This window comes from Delphinapterus leucas, chromosome 2, assembly GCF_059928025.1.
Source record: "Delphinapterus leucas isolate spDelLeu-1000000601 "Yukka" chromosome 2, BTC_Dleu_Yukka2, whole genome shotgun sequence".
Classification (NCBI taxonomy): Eukaryota; Metazoa; Chordata; class Mammalia; order Artiodactyla; family Monodontidae; genus Delphinapterus; species Delphinapterus leucas.
In genome coordinates this window covers 64,093,033-64,113,449 of record NC_143130.1, presented here as the reverse complement: position 1 = coordinate 64,113,449, position 20,417 = coordinate 64,093,033, and the positions used below count along the sequence as shown (strand labels likewise).

At 48.7% G+C, this 20,417-nt stretch overlaps 1 protein-coding gene across 1 annotated transcript; it reads left to right on the top strand.

Moving 5' to 3' along the window:
• The first annotated feature begins 383 nt into the window (after positions 1 to 383).
• On the top strand, positions 384 to 19,945 carry SCAMP5 (secretory carrier membrane protein 5). Its single transcript, XM_089906995.1, has 7 exons — positions 384 to 475; positions 11,347 to 11,401; positions 12,170 to 12,298; positions 14,494 to 14,650; positions 15,733 to 15,834; positions 16,267 to 16,384; positions 16,646 to 19,945. Exons 2-7 carry the CDS (start codon positions 11,395 to 11,397, stop codon positions 16,838 to 16,840), a joined length of 708 nt encoding a protein of 235 aa, XP_089763121.1. The 5' UTR covers positions 384 to 475; positions 11,347 to 11,394; the 3' UTR covers positions 16,841 to 19,945.
• Positions 19,946 to 20,417: the final 472 nt, after the last annotated feature.

The following is a 20,417-nucleotide window of genomic DNA, read 5'->3' as shown; positions in this document are numbered from 1 at the left end:
TCTCATTCTTACTTTCTGATACGTCCCAGTGGCTCCTGGGACTGGTATGGGAGGTTACTTTCCCCAGTTTACAGATTTGGAAGCTGAGGCTCTGATTGTTGGTACCAGACTCCCATTTCTGGGTCTCTTCCTCGACGTTCTCGCTTTGCTCTTGTCCCCGTGCTTGCCCACCACCTGATCTGGCCCTGTCCCTGGAACTCAGCACCTCGGACAGCTCCTGTAAGGTGAGGGGATGGCCAGGCCTTCCTTCTCGCGAGTTCAGGAGGAGCGGCCGTAGAGGAAGCTCGGGAATCTCGCGAGAGCGGCTGCTGCAGGCAGGCCGGCGCGGGCGCGCGAGGCACTGGCCCCGAGGCGCGCGCACGCTCGCGCACCCAGTCCCCAGACCCGGAGCCGCTCGCGGCCGGCTCCGCGCCGCATCGTTGGGTGCATAGCAGCGCAGCGCGGCGGCCTTTCCGCAGCCGAGCGACAGCAGCGGGTGAGTCCCGGGCCTAAAGGGCCAGAAAAGGGCTTTGTAGGGAAGTTGGGCGCAGGGCGAGAGGGAGTCACCCCATCTCCAGCTTTGTACACCCTACGCTTCACCTTTGGATGCCGGGGGCAGGTCGAGCTGAAGAGGGGCAGAGTCGAGGTGACCTTCCCTGTTGGGGCGGGGGAAGAGAATCTCGGGTGCCCCAGACCCCCCCAACCCCCGCCATCCCCATTCCCGGCTCCCACGGAAGGATCCCAGTCTTGGATGACGTCAGACCCCTGGATTCTGGAGCCTGGGCCTTGGGCCCTCCATACCCCCTCAGCCCCACCTGGCGTTCCCTGGAAACAGGCCTCCTCCTCCTCCTGGGGATGGCGCACGCGGCCTGGGATGGGGGCGTCTGGAGGCGGGGTGGCTGTGGCCTCCTTTGGGTCCTTCCTCACAAGAGGCGCCTGCAGGTGGATGCAGGTTGTACTCCCCACCTCCCAGACCCCGCCTAAGCGAGGCGGCAGACCTTTGGACAGCTCGTCTGAACCGCCTCAGTGTTTCATGGGATGGGTGCATTGGCTTAAGCCTGTGGGCCGCCAGGGCTTTGGGGTGGTGTGTTGGGGGCGCCAGAAGAAGCTCATTCCAACGCTGACAGGAGTCAGTCACGAGGATTGGGGTGAGATGTTTGGGAACCCGTCTCTGCCCCTGCCTCTGGGAGCTCGTGATCCAAAGGTTGGAAAAACCAAGTATAGTCTGGACTGAGAATTCACTATCTCAGGCAGTTCAAACCGGCAATGCCCCAGCTCCAGGATAAGGAGTTGAGGGAGGGCTGGGCAGACTTTCCCGTGGACACTAGGAGCACAAGGAGAAAGGGAGGCAAGAGGCAGTGAATAGGAGGCTTCTTGGAGGCAGTGAGATTGGGATGAGAGGAGAGGTAACAGAGGGCATTTTCGGGGAATAGTCTGGGCAAAGGCATAGAGGTGGGAATTAAGCATAGCTGTTGGGGAGCCTGGCCTGTGAGTCCAGCCATGTGACTGTGCGCATGGGGTGGAGAAGTCTGGAGAATTTTGCAGCCTGTGCCCTAACTGTTCTGCCTCCAAGGGGCAGGCCTCTGAGAGAGGGAAATGGTTCTTGCAGGGGCATGACTAGCAGAGAGATTTTGTCTGGGGCTGCACAGATCGTGCTAGTTGAGATTTGATCTGGGTTTGATGAGCTTGAGTTGCTGAGAGAGGACTGACTGGTCATGGGCCACAGAAAGAGGGTCTTCTTAGGTCTAGCAAACCCATGGAGAGTTAGCAGTGTCCTGGGAGGGGAGCTCTGGTTAGGGGCCTTGGGCTCTGTTCCTGTTTCTTTAACCCTTTCTCTGGTGGGCTGGCTGGCCACCTCTTAACAAATTGATTCCTCTCTCTGGGTATCTCTTTGCCAGCACCTTTCTCTAGGGATGAAATAATAGGACTAAGTACTGACCTCCCTTGAGGAAGCTGCTTGTTCTAGTTTAGAGCGTCCTTCTCAGTTCTTCTACCTCTTCCTTTTCCTTTTCTCCCCCCTCCCTCTGCCTTCCTCTCCCTGTCCCTGCCCCCTCCCCACAGCAGTTCCTCTACAGGCTGCACTTCCTTCCTTGCTGACAGCCCGGAGTCTCTGAAGGTCTCCTGGAGGAAGTGTGGTACAGCAGGGTTCACAGAAGCTGTGGGCTTAGCCTGATTTGGGGAGGGCATCAGTTGCTCCACTCCTACCCTCGGAGGGTGTCCAAGGCTTAAGGAAGAACATGATTGACCATTCTCTGTGCCCTGCCCTGTGCTGGGTCCCTCCTGGAACCCCCATCCATGACGGAACAAGGAAGAGATTGGATGAGAATGAGTGAGCACTTGGTGCCCAATAACTGGTTCAGAATTTAAGCAGTGGGAGGCACAGCAGGGCTGTCTGGAAGGGCTTCCCAGAAGAGGTGGGATGTGAGAAAAATAGAAGGACTCAGAGGCGCTGATGGGGCTCTGGTTTAGGGTCAATGGAAGCAGACGGGATGGCTTGATATGATCTGCATGAAGCTGAGTTGTGTGGGAAGCAGCTCAGCCTGTGGTAGAGAAGCAAAAGGTGGTGGGTTGGAGGTTTGTAGCTGATTGACACAAGGTCTTGATTGCCAAGCACAGGATCAGTAGGGGCTACTGAAGAGTCATCATAGGACGGTAATAGCAATGCTAGGAGTGTACTGTTCTCTGAGGAATATTCATAGCTTGGGGACATCAGGGCTGGAGATATGGGATTGGGTGTGGGATAAGGGGACCAGAGGTAGAGCAAGAGGGGAAAACTTCCATCTTAGCAGATAGGCTCTGGGCAGACAGCAAGAAAATGACCATTTCTATGCCAAGGATGGGGGCTCATCCCATCCTTGGCATAGAAGGATGGGGAGGAGGGAGGGCTGGTGAGTAGGGAGTCCTGGAACTAAGCCCAGGTCCCTATCCTGATCTGAGGCCAGACTTGACTCCCTTCTCTCTGCCATGGACCTTACTCTCTTTGCTGTGGGACCTTCTGTCCTCCCAACTTCACAGTTAGAAATGGAATAAATTATAGTCTGTTTTTTTTGAACAAAATTCAGTTAGTATTTGCTGTCTTATTGATAACTAAGGAGGTGCTTCCTTAGGCCTACATCTTTGGGGGGATATGTAACACCCCCAATGCCTCCCAGCGTTATGAAAGACTCTCAGTTGAGGAATAAATTGCTACTTCTCCCATTTTTCAGTTTAAGAACTTTGGTTTGCAGAGGCCAGTCATTGCTGCTCCCCTCTCCCCCAACACAAGTATAAAGAGCAGAGAGCCTGGAACCTTCCATTCTTGTGACCTCAGCCTCCTGTACCCCTCCCAAGCCTAAATTCTCTCTGGGCTAACCATGTACAAACAAGGCAGCCTTGCTCTGTGCTCTGGCCCTGAGTGCTGGCTTTCCCACCATCCATACTTTGCTACACTGACTTCTCTGTAACCATGGGCACACCTTTGGGAGACAGCCTGGGACCAGACGGGGGTCAGGTTGGAGCCAGGGTTAGAGCCTCCTTCCTTGAGGCTCCTACAATCTAGTTATTGCCCACTCTCCCCCTGCCTCTCTTCTTTGTTTCCCTGGAGGACATTAGTGCTGGACCACAGTCTCCCTTTCCACATCCCATTGTCGCATGGGGGGCAGTGCCTCCTTTGGCCACCCTTTCTACCAGCTACACCTGAGTCTGGTCATCATTGGCATGTGGCCACCTCCAAAATCTTAAACTCCAGTATCATTCTGTGACCACAGTCCAAATTCTGCTTTACCTACTTTGGGACCTCAAGGAGACCTCAAGTTCTCTGACACCTCCATTTTCTCTATCTCATGAGCATGACACCTTCTGTGTCCTTCCTGGACTCCATGGTCCAGGATTTTAACCATCCTCTGGCTCATACCTTCAATGATCATGCCACTTTGCCTGTGTGTCCCACCCCAGCAGCAGACCCCCCAATTCTGGGTTCTACACTCAGAATGTGGAAAGCTTCTGGTGGCCATCACATACCAGGGCAGTCTGGTTCTGCTTCCATGGAGGGTCTCCAGCCTCAGCTGTCCCTCCATCACTTCTAGAAACCCCTTTCCTCTTCCCATCAGCTCTCCATTCTATTCCATGGGAGGAGTATTCCAAACTTGGACTATTATCCCAAAGCCCTTTACTCATGGAGAGGGTTAGTTGGGGGGGGGGTTGTATGTAGGAGTTGGAACCACACTTATGTTTCTCCACTTCTTGAATCCCAGTAGAAGGAGGGCTCCTAATCTAACATACCCGCTCTGTGCTATGGGTGCTTGCCCTACGTATCTCCTGAGATACCAGTGTCTGTCAGCTCTTTCCCCCTCTACTGTATCTTCAGCCTCTCCACCGTTTTCCTTAATAATACCTTCCTCCCGGCTTATATATATGCTCAAGTCTCCTATCTGGAAAATCCTTTCTAACTGTATGTCTTCCTCTAGCTGCTGCTGTTTTAAACCTATGGCTTTGTCTCGCTAGAAAAGTGATATATGACTGTTGCAGAAATTTTAGAAAATAAAGATAAAAGAAAGACAACAAATAACTTGTAATGTCACTATCAAGAGATCACTACTATTAATCCTTTATGGTGTTTCTTTGTTGACACTAATATCCTGTATGTTATATTAAAGTCTCAGCTGAGTTTTTTGATTTAAAAAAAATTTTTTTTAGGTCTTTATTTAATTTGTTACAATATTGCTTCTGTTTTTTTAAGTTTTGGTTTTTTGGCTGCGAGGCATGTGGGATCTTAGCTCCCTGACCAGGGATCAGACCCACACCCCCTGCATTGGAAGGCGCAGTCTTAACCACTGGACTGCCAGGGGTGTCCCTCAGCTGAGTTTTTTGAAAGATTAGTCTGCTAGACTTGTCCCTCTTCCTCTCCTCCTGTTCCCTCATTTCTGGGCAGCTGGCCTCTACCCCACCACTTCCTGAAGCTGTGACCTCCTAATGCCAAATCGGCCCATGTCACACCTGACCACTCTGTGGCCACGGACGTTGTTGACCTGGTTGACCAGTCATTAAAAAGGTTGAGATAACCTGTATTCATTGACATTAAACATTTTCATGAGCTATTGAGTGGAAAAAAACAGGTTATAAAAGAGCGTGTATAAAGTGATCTCACTTTTGTCATATATGCTTATGTATACATAAAAACCAAAAACCTAAAGGTCAGACTGTTAAAGGGGTGACCCCTGAGAAGGTGGATTTTGGAAGAACTTGTATTTTCTACTTTATGCACTTTGATTTTTTTTTTTTAACTTGCAGATATTTTTATACATGTTACTAAAAAGCAACATAATTTCATTTTATTAAAAAAGAAACTTTGAGGTTATATTTTTTAAAAGGAGAAGAGGAAGAATAGAAATCTCCAGTGGCTCGCAAGTCTCAGGATAAAGCTCAAATCCTGCTCATGGCCTTCAAGGCCAGGATGACGGGCCCCTCCCACCTTTCAACCCTATTGTTGCCTTTTCTTCCTTCCTTCCACTTTGGACTTTATCTGTGTGTGCTCTACTTTCTGTTCCTTGAATTCGCCATGCTGTTACTCTCCTGACCTTCCCTTTGCATGTGCTTTCCTTGTTCTTTCCTTTCCTGGCCAACTCTTATTCATCCTCCAGGATTCAGCTCTGATATCGCTTCCTCTATAAAGCCCTCCCTGGCTTTTCCAGGATGGACCAGGGAGGTGCTCCTCTGTGTTCCCACAGCTTTGTGTACTTGCTCTCCTGGAGCACTTCTCAGGCTGTGGTGTAATTGCCCCTTGATTTAGCTGCATCGTCTACTCTTAACCATCTCACTTTCAACTCAAACGTGTCTCCTCTATTACAGAGAAAATTGAAGCAGATTTGTGGGACGTGCACTGTCCTTTCCAAGGCCTCAAACCTCCCCCATCTGCTTGCGTCATGTTCTCCTTCCCACCTGCTAGGATTGAGGCTTGTCCCACCCCTTTGCACTGGACCTCATGCTTCTCCCTCTTTCAGGGGTTTGCTCCATTAATTAACCTCTGTCTCTATTGTAATTGCAACTCTTCCCTGGATCTTTCACATCTCTAGCTTATTAACATCCTAAACAAACAACCCTCAGACATAGTCCTCCCTGGACCCCATAGCCCACCCAGGTAGTACCCTGTCTCTGTTCTCTTCCAAGGCAGGCTTCTTCAACGTGCTGTCTATACCTGCTCTCAGCTTATGTGTTCAACTATATAATTTGGCTGCTACTACCCACTCCCACCCCTCCCCCCAACTCCCAGCTGCCACGACCACCAAAGTAGTTCTTGTTGGGGTCACAGGTGACTTGCTGTTGCTGAGCGTACTGAACATTTTTCAGTCCAGCCCTTTCCATGCTGGACCTCTCAGTGGCATCTGTCGTATTTGTCCACTCTCTACTCCTGGCTTTGGAGACTTCACACTCTCCTGGCTCATCAGTTGCTCCTACTCATTCTTTGCCAGCTCATCCTCTTCTGCCTGACTTTTCTTTTCTTTTTTTAAAGCAGGTAATACGTTTACCTGATTCATAATTCAAAAAGATGTCCTAAATTTCATCAATCCTAAGATGAACATTTTATATTTCCGAAAACATTTTAATGTCTGTGTCTTTAAAATTTTGGCATCTTATCATTATAAGTTGGTGGCATTTTTTTCTTTCTTTTGTTCAATAAGATAATGATCTATCTTAAAATTGATGGTGTCTTGGATTTGATGGTATAAAGATACATAGTAAAAATTTCCTCCCACCTACTCCCCTACTCCGCATGTATTCAGTTCCTCTGGCCCCCAGGAACCACAATTATTTTTTTCTTGATGTCCTACTAGAGATTCTTTGTGTATATATTGCCAAATGCAACTGTGTATATCCCCCTCCTGACTTAAAAGTATTTATTTTTTTATTTTTAAAATTTTATTTTATTATTTTTTAAATATTTATTTATTTATTTATTTGGTAGCGCCAGGTCTTAGCTGCGGCTCGCCAGCTCCTTAGTTGCAGCACATGGGCTCCTTAGTTACTGCAGGTGGGCTTCTTAGTTATAGCTCCAGGCTTCTTAGTTGTGGCATGCAAACCCTTAGTTGCAGCACATGGGCTCCTTAGTTACTGCAGGTGGGCTTCTTAGTTATAGCTCCAGGCTTCTTAGTTGTGGCATGCAAACTCTTAGTTGCAGCATGCATGTGGGATCTAGTTCCCCGACCAGGGATTGAACCCAGGCCCCCTGCATTGGGAGCGCCAAGTCTTATCCACTGCGCCACCAGGTCCCTTTATTTATTTTTATGAAGTATAATTGACATACATTACTTTCAAGTGTACAACATAATGATATTTATACAACATAATATTTGTATATATTGTGAAATGATCACCACAATAAGGCTAGTTAACATCCACTGCCACACATAGTTACAGAATTTCTTTTCCTTGTAATGAGAACTTTTAAGATTTACTCTCTTAGCAACTTTCAAATATGCAGTACAGTGTTATTAAATGTAGTCACCGTGCTGTACCTTACATCCCTGTGATTTATTTATTTAGAACTGGAAGTCTGTACCTTTTGACCCCCTTCACCCATTTCACTCACCCCTCAGCCCCCGCCTCTGGAAACCACCAATCTCTTCTCTATGGATGAGCTTGGTTTTTTGTTTGTTTGCTTTTTAAAATTTTATTTTGTTTTAGATTCCACAAATAAGTGAGGTCATACAGTATTTGTCTTTCCTTGTCTGACTTATTTCACTTAGCATAATGCTCTCAAGGTCCATTCATGTTGTCACAAATGGCAAGATTTCATTCACCAACCTTTGGTATCTCATCCTTCTTATAACAGCCATTCTAACACGTGTGAGGTGATATCTCATTGTGGTTTTGATTTGCATTTCCCTGATGATTAGTGATGTTGAGCATCTTTTCATGTATTGATACCCGTTGGCCATCTGTATGTCTATTTACCCAACTTTTTATTTTGAAAAATTTCAAAGCTACAAAAAGTTTAAAGAACAGTGCAATGAACGCCTGTACTAGGGCACTTCACCTAGATTCAGCAGCTGTTAACATTTCGTGACATTTGCTTTGTCTATCAATATCTCTGATTTTTTTTTTTTTTTTGGCCGTGCCGCGTGGCTTGAGGGATCTTAGCTCCCTGACCAGGGATTGAACCTGGGCCCACAGCAGTGAAAGCACCAAGTCTTAACCACTGGACCACCAGGGAATTCCCTATCTTATTTTTTTGCAGAACCATTTGAAAGTAAGTAGCAGACAAGACACTGTATTTCTAAATATGTCAGCATGTTATCTCCTAAGAACAAAGATATTCTCCTATGTAACCACAACACCTAAGAAATTTAACATTGAACAATGATATCTACTGTTCAGGCTATATTCAAATTTCTCTCCTTGTCCTAAAAATGTCCTTTATAGCTGTGATTTAAAAATCCAGGACCAGTCATTGCAGTTGGTTGCATGTCTCTTTAGTCTCCTTTAATTTAGATGAGTCCCTTTACCAATTTTTATCTTTCACGACATTAACGTTTATCTTGGAGAATTTCCCACAGTCTGGATTTGTCAGATTCTTTTTCTTAATAATTATTTTCAGATTAAAGGTTTTGGCAATCATACTGCATTGATGATCTTATGTCCTTCTGTGTGTATCACATCATGAGGCACATAATGTCCTTTTGTCCCATTATCAGAAATGCTAAGTTTGGTCACTTGGTCTGCCAGATCCTCTCATTATAGAAGTACCTTTTCTCTCTCGTGATGAGTAAATAATCTGGGGGGTGACAGACTGTGTGGCTCCCCTCTTCCCTAATCACCTTCCACCCAGTGATTTAAGCAACCATTGATAACCCTTCCCTGTATCAGTTCTGACATAGGGGTTGCAAGATAATGATTTAAAAAATTATGTCATTCCTTCTATATTAGAACTTTTCTTTCCCTCCTCCCTTCCTTTTGTGTACTATAGTTCACTTACGCATTCTTTTCAGTGTGTTATGATCCATTACTGACATTACTCGTATTTTTTCTCCAGCTTTTTATTTTGAAAACTTTAAAGTTGAAAGAATACAAGGCACACTCATATAACTTCACTCAGATTCACCAATTGTTAGCATTTGCCACATTTGCTTTGATTCTGTCTATATCTATCCATTCATTATTTCTTATTTTTCTGAACTATTTGAAGCAAGTTTCAGATATCACGATACTTTATCCCTAAGCCCTTGAGCACATACTTCCTAAGAAAAAGGACATTTTCCTACATAACCTCAATAACATTATCACACCCAAGAAATGTAACATAGACATAATAATATTATCTAGAGTCTATATTCAAGTTTCCTCTGATATCCCAGTGTTTCCCTCTTGAACCAGGATTCAATCAAGGTTGACACATCAGTTTTTGTTGCCATGTAACTTTTTTTTAAAAAATATTTTATTTATTTATTTGGCTGCACCAGGTCTTAGTTGCGGCACACAGGATCTTTAGTTGCAGTGCTTGGGCTCTTTAGTTGTGACATGTGAACGCTTAGTTGCGGCATGCATGTGGGATCTAGTTCCCTGACCAGGGATCGAACCTGGGTCCCCTGCACTGGGAGTGCAGAGTCTTATCCACTAGACCAGGGGTCCCCAACCCCCCTCCCCCATCAGTCTGCAACCCAAGGCCTGTTAGGACCCGGGCCGCACAGTGAGAGAGCGAAGATTCATCTGCCATTCCCCATCGCTTGCATTACCGCCTGAACCCCCCCCACCCCCCCACCCCTGCACAGTGCATGGAAAAATTGTCTTCCGCGAAACTGGTCCCTGGTGCCAGAAAGGTCAGGGACCGCTGCACTAGACCACCAGGGAATTCCCCAACAATCTTTCATCCAGTGAAAGATTTAGCAGCCACTGAGGATCCTTGTCTGAATCAGCTATTACATTCATAATTGCAAAATTAGGAGATTTTCTAATTCTGTCACTCCTACACTTAGTGCTAGAATTCTTCTGAAAAGAATAGCTTGCTTTCTTCCTTCCTCCCTCTTCTTTTTAAAAATAAGAGTGTCACTTTGGACTCATGGATTATTTTTTAATAATGTTATATTACTGTCATTATTTTTGTTGCTCTTAATTCTCCCAAATTTGGCTGTTGGTAGCTCCTTCAAGCTGGTGTCCTCTTGACACCAATTAGTTGAATTCCTTCTTGCTTCTGGCACCACAAGATGTTTTAGGCTAACGTTGTATTTCCTTGTCCTGGCTTGGGACCAGCCACATATTTTTAAAGTCATGAGTTCATATTGATGCCTCCAATTCAAATCCAACATCACAGGACTCTGTCTTACCTTCCTATATTCCATATTCTGTCTCCATACCTAACACTGAGAACCCAGGTTTCAACAACATGAACACATTCTCTCATATGCTGTCTGCTACAGTTCACATGACAGAGTTTCAGAATCATCACACTAGTACCAACAGTAACAGTAAACCCGCTAAGAATTCAGATTTCTTTCCAGTTGTTTTTGCTCTTGAGATATATCCCTCTAAGAGAACACAGAGTACTGAGATGAAGTCACTTGGCCAATTCTTTTTCCTGTGTGATTGTGTTATCAATTCACAGTATAGATAGCTTCATTTGTTTTTGTTTATTTCAATTTTAATGGTTCTCTCCAATTTCTTTTTTGTTTGTTTCTGTTTTTGGCAGCATTTCAAGGCTTGTGGGTTCTTAGTTCAGGGACCAAGGATCAAACCCAGCCCTGTGAGTGAAAGTGCCAAGTCCTAACCACTGGACCACCAGGGAATTCCCTGCTTTTTTTACTTAACAGTATATCCTGGAAATCATTCCATAGCAGTTCATAGAGATCATCTTCATTCTTTTTTACATCTATATATTATTCCATTGACTGATGTACCATAGTTTATTCAAACAGTTGCATTTAGGTTGTTTCTAACATTTTGCTATTGTAAAATAGTGTCATGTTGAATAACATGTATTTGTTGTTTCTTACGGGTAAATAACTAGAAGTAGGATTCTGGGGATAAAAGCAAAATATATTTTTATTCTCCTCTCCCCTCCTTTTTTTTCTTTTTTTCAATATGAAAGGTAGCATAAACTATTCTATGTCTTGCATTTTTCCAACTACTTGTAATTGTGGAGTTCTTTCCATATCAGTATTAAAAAAAATTTGTTTTTGACAGATTTTATTTATTTATCTATTTATTTATTTATTTATTTTTGGCTGCATTGGGTCTTCGTTGCTGCTCTGTGAGGTGGGAGCTGCCTCCGGTTCATTCCACCATGGAAATGTGAGATGAGTCCTGCTCCAGGGAGTTTCCAGCCTGGCTGGGACTAAGAGAAGGACTAGGTTGGGTGAGCCATGATGTTCAACCTTCTCTGGCTCTTTTTCCTTCCAGTTCAGGACAAAGAGGAGTGGACAGGCCGCTGGGCCGGCTGGTGCCATCATGTCAGGTAAGGAGAGGGTGGGCCACTTGGGTAGGATGTAACAGTGAACTTAGGGTAGGGGTCCCTTTACGCCCCCTAGTTTTTGAAGGTCAGGTTCTTTCTGTCCTCTTGCCCCTGGATTTCCCCTGGTTCCCCACTGAGGCCTATTTATCCAAGACCCTCACTGTCTAGCCCTCTGTCAGACCTCTGACCCTGGGGACCAGGGGTAGCACATCCTGATGCTCTGGTCCTACTGTCTGTCTGACTGATAAGTGGCATGGATGTCTCAGTCTCCATCCTCTCTGTCACCATTACTCTCTAATACTGTGAGACCTTTTCATTCTGGTTTCTGAGTTGTCTGGTTTCCAAAGGCTCAGAGCTGGAGGGACCTGTAGGGACTATCTAGTTTGACCCCCACCGCACTGGATAAACTGAGGTCTGGAGAGGGGTAGTGACTCACCCAAGAGCATAAGTGTTGGAGTGGAGGCTAGATAGAACCCACGTACCCAGACTCACCATGCTGCTTCCTCCACCCGGAACTGGTCCCCCACTGAAGAGGGTGCTGCACCCCTGATGGACAGTGTTTATTGTTTTTATTCTTCTGAGAGACAGTGACACTGCCTCAGGGCTACTTTGGGAGACCTGAGGCAGTGGGGATAGCTGGGTGGGGATAGCAAAGTGGCCTGTGCCCACAGGGGCCAGGAGGGCAGCCCAGGCCAGGGAAAGAGTGATCATATTGGATCATCAGGGAGGGGAACATTCAGGGTGATACCATATGATGTGCCTCGCCCACAGAGAAAGTGAACAACTTCCCACCATTGCCCAAATTCATCCCGCTCAAGCCATGTTTCTACCAAGACTTTGAGGCGGATATCCCTCCTCAGCATCTCAGCATGACCAAGCGCCTCTACTACCTCTGGATGCGTGAGTGCTGTGGGATGGGGGTGGGCCATAGCTGGGGAATGGGGGAGGGGGAAGGCTGGCGGGTGCTGGGCATTCGGACGGGGTCCCCACAGGCTCGGTGTCCTTCAGCCTCACTTGCAGCATCTGTGTGGGCCAGTAAGCCTTTCCCTGCCTGACTCCTGCAGGCTCCTCTCCTGGGCCGACTCCCCAGCTGGGCCTCAGTTTCCCTCAACCTCCCATCTAGGCCTCTCCCCATCTCCCAATCACAGAGCAGCCGGGTGGGGGGTCTCTGTCTGCGGTGTAATTCCTCATTTCTTCCTCTCCTTCTCCTTTTCACTGGAGTAGTTTTCCAGGGATCCTCTGATGACTGCCTCAGGATTCTGGATTTGGAGAGGAATCCTCCCCTCAAAGCCACATTTTTCTTGCTTTCTCTGGAAAATTGCTCAAAAAGAACATTCAGCTGGGATTTAGGAGATATGGGAGGAGGCTGGGCTGGTCACTCCACTTCCCAAGTGGCAGGTTCCTCATTTATAGGAAAGAGGGTATTGTCTCAGTGATCGCTGTGGTTCCACGTAGCTCTGCGTTGAGTCTAGAGTTTTAATGTTCTAAGATTTTGAGGTTGAGAGTTTAAAAGCCCCAATTTCTCATGGTCTGTGGCAGTAGAATAATTACGGCTGGGGCACTAGATCAAGTGAGCTGGAGAGAGGTGGGACTGGGAAGAGAGGTGTAAACCAATATAAAAGCAGTTTAATGTCTGTTCTATGTAAAGAGCAAATAAAATCAGTGAGAACACCAAGGTTCCAAGAAATCTGGGGGCAATAAACAGGGATGGAGGAAATACAGCTGAAACTCACAGAAAGAAATGCTTACCCTCATGGTGAGGGGCCCTGAGAAGGGTGTACCTTCACAGGTGACAGCGTTGTCAGGCCAGACTTGGGGAGCACTGGCCCTGGGCTCTGAGAACTCTGCCCCTGAGAAGATCTCATCCAGGAGCTGGATTTAAGGGCTATAAATATCTTCCTAAGTCCTCACTAGGTGCCCGCCAGATGCTGTGTTCCCAAGGAAGTGTATATAACCCTTGAGATGCTTCAGGGTTCTATTCAGAAGCCAGGACCATAGATACCTGGCTGTTTGAGGCCAAGATTAAGCCTGCCTTCCTTTATTTATTCAGTAAGTCTTTGTGGGACCTTAAATGGACTCAGTCTAATGTTCGAGGAAAGGAGCACCCTTATGTCAGATGACCTGGGTGTGTGTGAGTGACAGCATCAGATGAGGAGACTTGAGGTCCCTGCTGGCTCTGACTCAAGGATACAGTGATTCCAAGGTTTAGCTAGATTATGTGGGCACAGAGGAGGGGGAGCCTGGGTGTCACTCTCGGGGAGCTTCTAGTCTGGTTGGTGGGCTGGGATTTGTACTTGGGGAAGCATGAGAGCGCCCAAGTCTTCAGGAGGTCAGAGGGATGGGAGATGAATAAGGCTGCAGTAGTGAAAGAAGGCTTCTTGGAGGAGGTGGCATAATAGTTGTCTAAGAAATGGATTAAAGAAAGACAGATCCCAGCCACTGCTGCCTGCCCCATTTAAGTGTGGAGCGGATGGTACAATGGCTTAAAGAGATGTTACCTTTTACTTTCCCCTTTTCATGCCCTACCTTGCAAGAGAAGATGGAAGATGGGTTTCCTGTGCCTTGGGCTTGGTGATTGCTGTGGGTCTGGGATGGCCAGAGGCTGAGGCCATTCTTATAAGGAGAAATTCTTATCAGGAGAAGAGCATTTCTCCCAGGCTGAGGCTTTGGGGCCCTTCAACAGGGCTTGCTGGGCTGAGGCTCTGAGTTCCTGATCTGGAGACTCTTTGTTCTCTGGATTTCTCAGATCCCCAGGAACGGGTGTGGGAGAGGGTTGGTCTGAGCTCCCAGTTTTCTTTCTCACAGTCTGTACTCCCTGTGTGTGTGTATGTATACGTGTGTCTTGTGTATCTGTGTGTGTGTATTCACTGATGTGACTTGTGGGTGTGAATCTGTACAAATGCGGTTTGCATGTGTGTTTGTATGTGTCTTCATCTTTCTGTGCTTGTGCTGTTTGCTTGTGTTTGACTGTGGGTCTGTGTTGAGTTGTGGGGGATGTGTGTGTCTGGGTGCTCATATATTTCTGCATGGGCCTTGGTGTCTGTGTGTGTGTCTGGTGTCTGTCTCTGTGTGTGCATGTGCTCCTGGGTCTGCAGTGAATAGCGTAACGCTGGCCGTGAACCTGGTGGGCTGTCTCGCGTGGCTGATCGGAGGCGGGGGAGCTACCAACTTTGGCCTCGCCTTTCTCTGGCTCATCCTCTTCACACCCTGCTCCTACGTCTGCTGGTTTCGGCCCATTTACAAGGCCTTCAAGTAAGTGATGGGTGCTGAACTCCAGCTCCTAACCCTGTCTCTTTGCCCATCTCCACTGTCTCTTCTCTACATATTTTTAATTTTAATTTTTTTTTTTTTGCCATCCTGCAAACTCACTTTCCCTTTGTTTACCCTCAGCTCAGACTGCCAGGTAGGATTTAGGCTTCCTGGGAGCTCTAGGCTGGGGTGAGAGGGCTGGAAGTTAGAACCTTTCTCTTAGTTCCTTCCTTCCTCACTCTACCCTTGGGTGGGGGCAACATAGAAACCAGGCCTGTTCTTGTTTTCCCTTCCCCAGGCAGCTAGCTGCATGATAAGTTTTGCCAATGGGGCCACCTGTCTTGATGGAGCTGTCCATCCTTGTACCCGTGGGGCTAGCTGATTTGGTGCCAAGTGGACCATCTATCCACGTGCCAATGGAACAAGCCATCCATGTGCCACTGACACTATGTGCTAATGAGGGCATCCAACTCTGTGCCAAAGGGATTACCCACCCATGTATCAGTAGGGCTAGCTGTCTTAGTGCCAATGGGTGTCTGCCTTGTGTCAAGTGGGATTTTCAATCTTTGTGCCAATGGAGTGTCCCTCTCAGTGCCAGTGTGATCTCAAATATCTTTGCCTACTGGGTCCATCCATGTATGTGCCAATTAGGCTATAATCTTGGTGCCAGTAGTGTGTATGTTCTTGTGCCAATGACACTTTCTATCTTATGGGACCATCCATCCATGTACCTAGATGTCTTGGTGCCAGTAGGGCTGTCCAACCCTTTGACAATAGGTTTGTTTATTCCTGCCACAATGGACCCATCTATTTCTGTGCCAATGGGGCCAACCATCCATGTACCAGTGAGTGGTGCATTCATAAGGTGATCTCTCCCTATGTAATGTTGTACACACAGGCCTAACACATGGAAACTTGCAAAGATCCATAGGTAAACGCTGTCCTATTTTGGCCTCTTAACTAAGACCTTTAAATGTCTTCTGTCTATTGTGTACCCACTTAAACTTGGAAGGACTTAGAAGTCTTGAAGGCAGGGAAGCCCTGGCCCTCTACCCAGGTGATGGAAGCCATCTCCTCTGTTGCAGGACTGACAGCTCCTTCAGCTTCATGGCATTCTTCTTCACCTTCATGGCCCAGCTGGTCATCAGCATCATCCAGGCTGTGGGCATCCCAGGCTGGGGTGTCTGGTAAGAGACTGGGGTGTCTGGGACTGACCCAGGGCTAGCAGGGTGGCACCTGGGGTGTGTCCTTTGCTTACTTCTGTGGGCTAAGCTGCCTAGCCTGTGGGAACACCATGAGTTATTGGAAGTGTTAAAGGATTCAGGATAGTTTATAGTAGACAGAGCCATAGCATCAGAGGGGAATGAGAACCTTGCAGTGGTTTTTAGGAGTGCTGAGGGGTATCAAGCATCATGAGATTAAACTGAGGGAAGGAAGCCTTATGTCTGAGGAGCTTGTTTCCTGAGCCAAGGGTTCTTTCTGAACCACTGACACAGGCCCTTTGCATCCAATGATATCGCCTCTCCCTGTGACAATGAGATGGTCCCTTACTCTAGTGGGGTGGCTCCTGGGTACCTCTCACCATGCAAGGCAGCCCCACAGCTGGCCTATTTCTGCAGCGGCTGGATCGCTACCATTTCCTTCTTCGGAACGAACGTTGGCTCAGCGGTGGTGATGCTCATTCCCACTGTCATGTTCACGGTCATGGCTGTCTTTTCCTTCATTGCCCTCAGCATGGTATGTGGTCACCTCAAGGGTTAGAGGGTGGTGTTGGGAAGGGACTGTGATCTGTAACAACCCTTCTCCCAAGTTACAAGAGGACCCAGGGGTCTTCCAAGGGACTCACTCTGGAATGGCTTGGTGGACTTTGCTCCCAGTGCACAGGGCATGGGTGGGAGGACTGGCTTTTACGGTGACTTCTCTCTGGCTCCCATGTCTTTTCTGGATAGGCTGCCTCTTCCCTTTGATTAACCCTTCCTTGTGCTCCTCATTCTACAGGTTCATAAATTCTATCGGGGCAGCGGGGGGAGTTTCAGCAAAGCTCAGGAGGAGTGGACCACGGGGGCATGGAAGAACCCGCACGTGCAGCAGGCGGCCCAGAACGCAGCCATGGGGGCGGCGCAGGGTGCCATGAATCAGCCGCAGACTCAGTATTCTGCCACCCCCAACTACACATACTCCAATGAGATGTGAACGAGCCAAGCCTACCAGAAGCTGGCTGGGGGCCGGTGGAACGGGGGCTCAAGCCACACGTTGTGGTGACCAAGCAGGGTTCCCCCTTCCCTTTTTCTCCTCCTCCACTTTGTACAAAGAATCAGAGTTATATATATATATATATATATATACATATATATGTATATCCTCTCCCCCACACCCTTGGATTCACGTGGAGCTGTCCCGTGCGGTGATAGCTGTGTCTGTGTCCCCTTGTGAATAGTGTGCAGTGAAGGTCTCTGTTGTTGTGGTGCTAGATGTATGTTTAGAACTAAACCAGCCCCCCACCCTCCACCAGGCTGCCCCCTCTGACCTTGGCCCAGGGACCCTTCATGGGGCAGAGGGAGGCATAGCAGAAGAGCCTGGCCCCCTCCCAAGGGTTATGAGCTGAAACTGTTTCCACTTTCGGTCTTACTGGGGAGCAGCAGTATTTAGAACTCATGGGGATGGTAGTGGGGAGAGTGGAGACCCGCAGAGGATCTTCTTCTGCTCCTTCTGATCCAGGTCTCTCCCTGCCACCACCCCCAACCTCCTCCTCCCCTCCTCTCTTCCTGCTGTCAGATTCCTGTGGTCCCTTCTCCTGCCCAGGGTCTCTCTCTTCTCTCTGTGGCTTTTCTTTGTCTTCTCCAAGGTTGAGTGTCCCAGTTGTATCTGCTCCTGAGACTGAGCCCCTTCCCAGATCCAGGAAGCAGACAGGGGAGCTGAGCCTTAGCCCTGATGTGGGAGGGCCCACAGCCGGAGATGCAGAGCCCACCTGGGTACCTGAATCCAGGGGATGGAAATGCAAGGCAGGCTCCTCTCTTCCCTGCCTTGCCTTCCCCTCCTTCTCTTCCCAGAGCCCCGTTGAGCCTCGTCTGCCTATGTCCCAGCTGTGGCCTGATTCTCCTACCCTACCCCTACTGTGTTCTAGGTGGCATCTGCCATCCATAAGGGCAGATTCTACTGCCTTCCCTGAAGAGCTAGGCAGTGTCCAGGCAATTTTCAGGTGTAAAGGTGCAGCTGGAGCAGAGGGTATGTAAATAACTACTGGTCTCTGGGTGTCGTTTGGTTGGCCCAAGCCCACTGGGCAGGTGCTAGGTGTCTCTGAATGACCACTGGATTCCTGGGAGCGATAGCTGTTCTGTTTGGGTCTGATAGAAGGGATAGGCTCAGAGGGCTGGTTCTGGAGGGAAGATCAGAGGAGAAGGCAGGCAGGGCCCGGTGAGAGGGGATCATGCATCCCCCCCACCCCAGCTCACTCTTGGTCATAGGGCAGTTCTGGGCACTTGAACTCAAGGCCCAGGAAGAAGCACAGGCCCAATCCTATGTGGAAGCACAATGGCTGGAATGTGATTTCAGTTTAGGTCGGGTGGGAGGGGCGATTCTCTGGCTCTTGTTTTTTTTCAAATCAAGATTACTTGCTTCTCTCTGCCTACTAGACTTGATTCTTGGCCCTTCCTCACCCTGTCAGCAACCCGTTTCCTTTCCAGGCCAGTGACTGCAGGCCTGTTCTGTGCCAGACATTGTGAGAATGTTGTTCGTAGAGGCCCTGGCTCTCTCGGAGGCCTGGAGGGGAGTGGGTTCTCACCCAAGGAGCAGCTGCCCATTTCTCACTCACTGCCCCCACCTCCCACCTGGGCTATTTAGCTTGAAAAACCAAACCCCGCCTGGCCACTCTGGGCGGCTCCAGCTTAGAACCCAACACCTGGATTTCCAGGTGCCGTCCTGAGCTTTGAGCTCCAGGTACTTCATTTTCCTGTAAGGGGAGCTAGGGCCTCTGGGAAGTTATCTTCCTAATGGTCCCTTAGGCTTGGGCCAGAATGTGATTGGCTCTCTCCTCCACCACTTTCTCTGCAGAAAGCAGTTGTCACAGGCCCTAGTACCGGAAAAGAGACCCTAGGTCTAGGTTCTTCCTCCCATTTCCTTTCTCCCCTCCCAGACCTCTGGCTCCCTTTCTCTTTGTCTCTCTGGTAACTCCAGGAGGCCTGTGGTCCAGCTGCCAGCCCAGCATCCTTGACCTGTTGGATGCCACCTCCAGTCAATTTCCTGTCCTACCTACCCTTTCTCTTTCTTGGCTCACACCTGTATGGCCATGCCCTGGCTCTGCCCTTAGGAAGACCTGCTACCTGTGTGTGGCCCAGCTTGTCCAGGCCCTGGGATGCTGCATCTCCAGGCAACTATGCACTTTCCTGGGGAGGGAGCCAGTATGAGAAGTGGGGGCTGGGCACAGATACATCTCTGCTGGATGGTCTGGCTTGAGGGTCGGGTGGAAGAAGGCCCAGGTCAGTCTGGAAATCCTCAGGTCTTTGGCCAGCCAGTCACCTGCTTTTGCATTCTGCTGGTGCCCCCTGCCCCTCTTTGTTTCTGGGAGACACAGACCATTCTCCAACTGGCAGTTGACCTGCCTGAGCCAATGTGTCTGTCAGTGGTAACTGAATGAACCATAATAAAGGGGAACATTTGGCCCTCTGTGTCCTGCTGTGTCATGTGTCTTCATGCGGGCCTGTGTGGAGCCTCACCATGGGCTGTAGGCAATGGGGATAGGGTGGTTTGAGTGGGTCTGTCATTCCCAGAGGCCAAAAGTCACACACCTCTGTGTGGTTCTTTCTCTGAGGCAGCCTCGAAATTGCCACAGAGGCCTTCTGCCTGTTAGGAGGAGGAGTTCTGAGTTCCCTGAGGAAGAAGTAGAAGGCTGGATCAGTGGGTGAGGGGTGGTTTGGTTCAGATGGTCACTGTAGGCAGGGCAGGGGTAGAGCACAGAGGGCCCCACCTCAGCTCTCATTGAAGGAGACTGGCAGCTGATTGAGGACCCAGGGGCCTGTGGATGCTGGAGGATGAAGGAGGCAGGGAGGTGTATCCAACGTGCTCTCCTCTGCTGCTTTCCCTTTGCCAATGCTGTGTCCTCCACTTGGAGGGCCGTTCTGGCACTTTTTATTTAAGCTCCTGGTCATCCTTCAAGATTCACCTTGAGTGACTCCTTCTCTGAGAGAGCTTCTCTGCCTCTGATTGTTACTTAGGACCCTCTCCTTCCTCATGGACCTTATTCTGTAATTTTTTGTGTCCCTCTTTGTCTCAAGAGCAGGGAAGAGTCTGATTTAGCTCTGTATCCTGTGCACATAAAACATACAAGAGGCTCAGTAAATGTTAAGTATTAAGTGCTGCAGTGATGAGCAGTGTGGGATGGGGCTGGGGCGGGGGTAAGTAGGTCAGACAATCTGGGCCAGGCCCAGATGAGCACAGGAAATACCAAGAACTTGGAAGCTGGTGTTCCCGACAGGACTCCCCGGAATGGACTACAGTTCCCAGAAGGCTGAGAAGTGGACTGCAACTCCCAGAAGTCTGCGCAGTCGTGGAGGCTGCCGGCGACTGTGGTAGCGTTGCGTGCCAGTCAGAATCTGTGGGAGGGGCGACCGAGGTATCGCGATATTTTGGGGGCTGCTCCGAGACGCGCCTGACGCGGGTGAGGAGGCTGGGGGGCCCTCTGGAGGCAGGTTTCACGCGGTGGGGCAGGAGGGAGGCTGGAAAAGCTTCATTCGCGATTTTGGGTCTGTGGCTCTGTGTGTGACCTCACTCTGTG